The sequence below is a fragment of the Lipotes vexillifer genome, unplaced genomic scaffold (assembly GCF_000442215.2).
Source record: "Lipotes vexillifer unplaced genomic scaffold, Lipotes_vexillifer_v1.1 scaffold1063, whole genome shotgun sequence".
Taxonomy (NCBI): Eukaryota; Metazoa; Chordata; class Mammalia; order Artiodactyla; family Lipotidae; genus Lipotes; species Lipotes vexillifer.
This window is the reverse complement of record NW_006799734.1, coordinates 2,935,286-2,939,913: the sequence shown is the minus strand read 5'-3', so window position 1 is coordinate 2,939,913 and position 4,628 is coordinate 2,935,286. Positions and strand designations below refer to the sequence as shown.

General features: G+C 50.3%; 1 protein-coding gene across 1 annotated transcript in view; it reads right to left on the bottom strand.

Annotated features, from left to right (window-relative positions):
* Positions 1-4,628, bottom strand: part of BRD9 (bromodomain containing 9) — a 22,314-nt gene that overhangs the window by 6,462 nt on the left and 11,224 nt on the right. Inside the window, exons 11-12 of the mRNA XM_007471913.1 lie at positions 4,187-4,319; positions 2,291-2,402 (exon numbers count right to left, since the gene is read on the bottom strand). Coding sequence (XP_007471975.1) covers positions 2,291-2,402; positions 4,187-4,319 — 245 coding nt within the window. The remainder of the gene's footprint in view (positions 1-2,290; positions 2,403-4,186; positions 4,320-4,628) is intronic.

The window sequence follows — 4,628 nt, the reverse complement described above, 5'->3', positions numbered from 1 at the left end:
AAAAAAAAAAAAAAAAAAAAAAAAAAAAGAACACTACCTAACACCATATACAAAAATAAACTCAAAATGGATTAAAGACCTAAGTGTAAGACCAGAAACCATAAAACTCCTAGAAAAAAACATAAGCAGAACGTTGATATAAGTTGTAGCAATATTTTTGTTTTTGGATCTGTCTCCTAAAACAAAGAAAATAAAAGCAAAAAAAACCAAATGAGACCTAATTAAACTTAAAAGCTTTTGCACAGCAAAGGAAACTATAAACAAAACAAAAAGACAACCTACTGAATGGGAGAAAATATTTGCAAACGATATGACCAATAGGTGTTAATATCCCAAATACATAAATAGCTCACACAACTCAACATCAGAAAAACAACCCACCCAATTAAAAAATGGGCAGAAGAATTAAACAGACATTTCTCCAAAGTAGACATACAGATGGCCAACAGGCACATGAAAAGATGCTCAACGTCGCTAATCATCAGGGAAATGCAAATCAAAACCAAAATGAGTTATCACCTCACACCTGTCAGAGTGGCCGTCATATAACAAATAACAAATGCTGGACAGGGCGTGGAGAAAAGGAAACCCTCCTACACTGTTGGTGGGAATGCACACTGGTGCAGCCACTATGGAAAAACAGTATGGAGATTTCTCAAAAAAACTAAAAACAGAACTACCACGTGATCCAGCAATTCCACTTCTGGGTATATATCCAAAATATACACTAATCCGAAAAGATACGTGCACTCCAATGCTCACAGAAGATTATTTATGTTTGCCAAGACATGGAAGCAACCTAAGCGTCCACCAACAGATGAATGGATAAAAAAGATGTGGAGCGTATGGGTGCATGTGTGTGCACGTATATATATATATACCTATATATATATATATATATATATAGGTATATATATATATACGTATATATATATATACACACATAGACACACAGACACACGCACACGCACGCACGCACACGCACCCACATACGTACAATGAAGCACTATTTAGCCATAAAAGAGATGAGATTTTGCAACTGCCAATAACATGGATGGACCTGGAGGGTTTTGTGCTACGTGAGATAAATCAGACCAAGAAACACAAATACCGTGTGTTATCACTTATGTTTGTAACCGAAAAGACACAAGAAACCAGTGAATACAACAAAAAAGCAGCAGACTCACAGATACAGAGAAAAACCAGCGGTAACCAGTGGGGAGAGGGAAGTGGGGAAGGGCAGGACAGGGGAGTGAGAGGCACAAAGTACGCTGCACAAATAGGCTGCAAGGACGTACGTGCAACACGGGGAACAGAGCCAGTGTTTTGTAATAACTAGGAATGGAGTATAAACGTTAAAAAGTGTGAATCACTACATTGTGCACCTGAAACTTACACAACGCTGCACATCCACTGTATTTCAATAAAAAAATGATAAATAAATAAAAGCACAATCTAGACTTCACACACAAAAAAGAAAAAAGATATTTGAAATAAAGGCTGAAAATATTCCAAGTTTGATGAAAACTATACACCGAGAAGCCCAAGAAGTTCAACAAGTGTTAAGCAGAATAAATACAAGGAAAAGCACAGGAAGAAACACCAAAAGTAAACGGATGTAAGTCAGTTATAGAAACCATAATTTTCAAGTATCTAGAGCAACAAGCAGCACTTTTTCTCCAAATGGCTGGAGAGCAAATAGCTGAAGCTTTGCGGTCACGAACGGTCTGTAGCACGTTTTTCTTTTTTTCTTTTAAATCTTCAAAAACTGTAGAGAACATTATCAGCTTACGGGCCAATATTTGCCAATCCTTGATCTTGACCAAAAAAAGACACATTAAAAACGGAAAACAAAGATAAAAATGACTGCTGCAGGCACTTCCTCAGAAATAAAGCGAGTAAGACATCGTTTTCAGTACAGGCTAAAACGTCACCCTGTAATTCCACACCGGGAAGATGACTTTCAAAAACGAAGGAAAACAAGACACTTTTCAGAGAAAGAAAAAGCTGAGTAAATTCGCAGCCAGCAAATCTGTCCTTTAAGAAACTTCAAAGGAAAGTTTGCAGGATGAAGGAAAGTGACAGCAGATGAAAGAAATGTAGGTCTAGAGAGTGATGGAGAATACGTGCCAGACAGAGAGAAACTCTGCTTCTCTGAAAGATAATTGACTAAAGTAAAAACAAAGAATAAATAATAACCAGTGAGGCAGAAACAGCCACCGGTCACCAAAAAACAGCACATCCCCTAGCGCCCAGTCTGGCGGGCACAGGAGTGGCCCAGCGCACCCACCTGCCTCAGCTGGAAGAGCATCCGCGAGTGGTCCCCGCCCGTGATCTGGTCCAGGAGGTCATCCACCAGCTTCTTGCTGTAGCTCCCGGCATCCTTCACAAACTCCTGCAGGCTGGGAGGGGCCGCGAGAGAACAGGCTGGAAGCCGCCCTCCGTGCCCACGCCGCATCCTGGCTGCACGCCCCTCAGACACCCCCCACAGGACAGGCTCTCGCTGAGCGCTACAGCCCTCCAGGTGCAGCGGTTTGGGGAGTGGAGAACAGTCTTCATGAGAGCGGCCCGTGGCCCAGAAAAGTTAAAGGGCGAAGTGAAGAGCACGTACCCGCGCCCCAATACAGCCGCGCTGTAGCTTTCACAAAAGCAGCGCGCTCCTTGCTGCGTGTTTTAGATTTAGAAACACAGGGAGACTGAGGAGAGAGTGCTGCGGAGGGCTCCACGCTGGGGAGCGGGGAGGCAGGTACGGGAGCAAGACTCCCCACGTGCACCCTGAGTGTCATTTTGATTTCTGGACCGTGTGAATGCTTGAAAATCCAAAATAAGACTAAACAGCAAATTTGGAAAGGAGGCGGGGAACAGAACCCATAGCCCAAGCAGCAGAGCCAGGCAAAGTCCCAGAAGGGGCCCCGGACTGCAAAGGCCCTCACGTGGGGCGGGGAGGGCTGCGGGCTTGGAGGGTCTCCACCAGGAGCCTTGGGGTGGGGAGCAGGGCCGAGCAGCAGCTCTCCCGGGGGCCTGGGAGTGCCCAGGGGAAGGGGCGCTGGCACCGCGAAGTGCGCGGCCTGCTTCCTGGGCTGTTCAGGCGGCCCGGGATCCGTAGGCCTTCCAGGAGCTCGTGGAAGGTTATATATTGAGCTCATATATTGAGCTCGCCGGGGGCGAGCTCGTGCCGGCTGCACTTGCTGCCTGAACCACGGGGAGTGGTGCCCCCAGAGCTGAGCCGAGGAGAGGGCCACCGCTTGGGACACGAGCCTCCCACCTGCAGCTTCCTCCTCGCTTCTTTACCTTCACTTCTGTTTTCGCACAAAAATCAGGATTAGGTATTCATTTACTGTGCTAGGGGCTAACTGATTTCTTGTTGTGTGCTCTTCAAAGATATTCCATATTCTCTTCGGAATAAAACAAAGATCTGATATGGGAAGACTCTATTTCTCAGAGACTAGCAAAATCGTTACTTTCCCCATAGGAAACCACGAAAATTCTAAAAAAACGATCCACTTTTACATCGTCTCAGAAAACAAAAAATACGAAAACAGCCCTATAGAAGTGCAATACCCTATCACTAATTTTAACATCACATTTTAATCACAGCTGGGGCTGAACCACTTTCCCAAAACTCACACGTTGAAGCCCTGAGCCCCCGTACCTCAGAACGTGACTGTATTTTGAGATGCGGCCTTTAAAGGTGATTCAGTTAAAACCAGGTCTTGAGGGGGGGCCTAACCTTGGTGTCCCCTGAGGAACGGAGCTCAGGACACAGATGCGCAGAGGGAAGCCGGGGGAGGGTGCGGGGGACGGCTGTCTGCACGCCGGCGAGAGAGGCCGCGGGAGGAGCTGCCCTGCCCGCACCTGCACCTCGGCTCCCGGCCTCCAGTCCTGGAGGGCGTGAGTGTGTGCTGTGCGCGCCGCTTTGGTCTGGCGGCCGGAGCCGTCACGCAGCCACAAGACCCTCTTCAGGACAGCCGTGACCCCGGCTCTCCCTGACGGCGCACGGCCGTCCCACACACGGGCTCCCGTGGCTCCGGCCTGGACCGTCATCACCTCCAAATCCCGACCGAGCGAGTGACCCGAGCTTCAGGGCCGCCTGCGGGGGCCGCGGAGGTCTAACCCGGCCCCGCTGCCGTGGACGGCGCACGGCCCCCACCCCAGCCCTGCCCGCAAGGGCCGCGCCGCCGCCCACCTCAGCGCGCACTGCACACCCGTCTCGTCTCCGTAGGCCGAGTACAGCAGCTCCACCTCGTCGCACTTCAAGTCGCCGAACACCGAGTTGTTGTGCGTGGACAGGGCGGTGCTGGCGCCGGACAGGAAGGTGACTGGGGGGGCGGGGCGGCGTCAGGGCTGCGGGCACACGCGGGCCACGCCCCGCGACCCTGCGCAGCCGCCGCGCCTCGCCTCGCCTCGCCACGCCCACGCCGCGTCCTGCGAGGACGGGGAGGTCACGGAGAAGCCGCACAAGCCAGAGAGCCCAGCGTGAGCCCCACGCGTCCTCCAGCCCTTCGCGCAGGGTCCCCGCTGCAGGCAGTCTCGCGACCCCTCCAACGGATGAAGCGTGACAGCTTGTTGGAGGAAACGTAAACCGCACACGCAGGCGGCCGCCAAGTGCAGGCCGCGCCGCCCCCCCC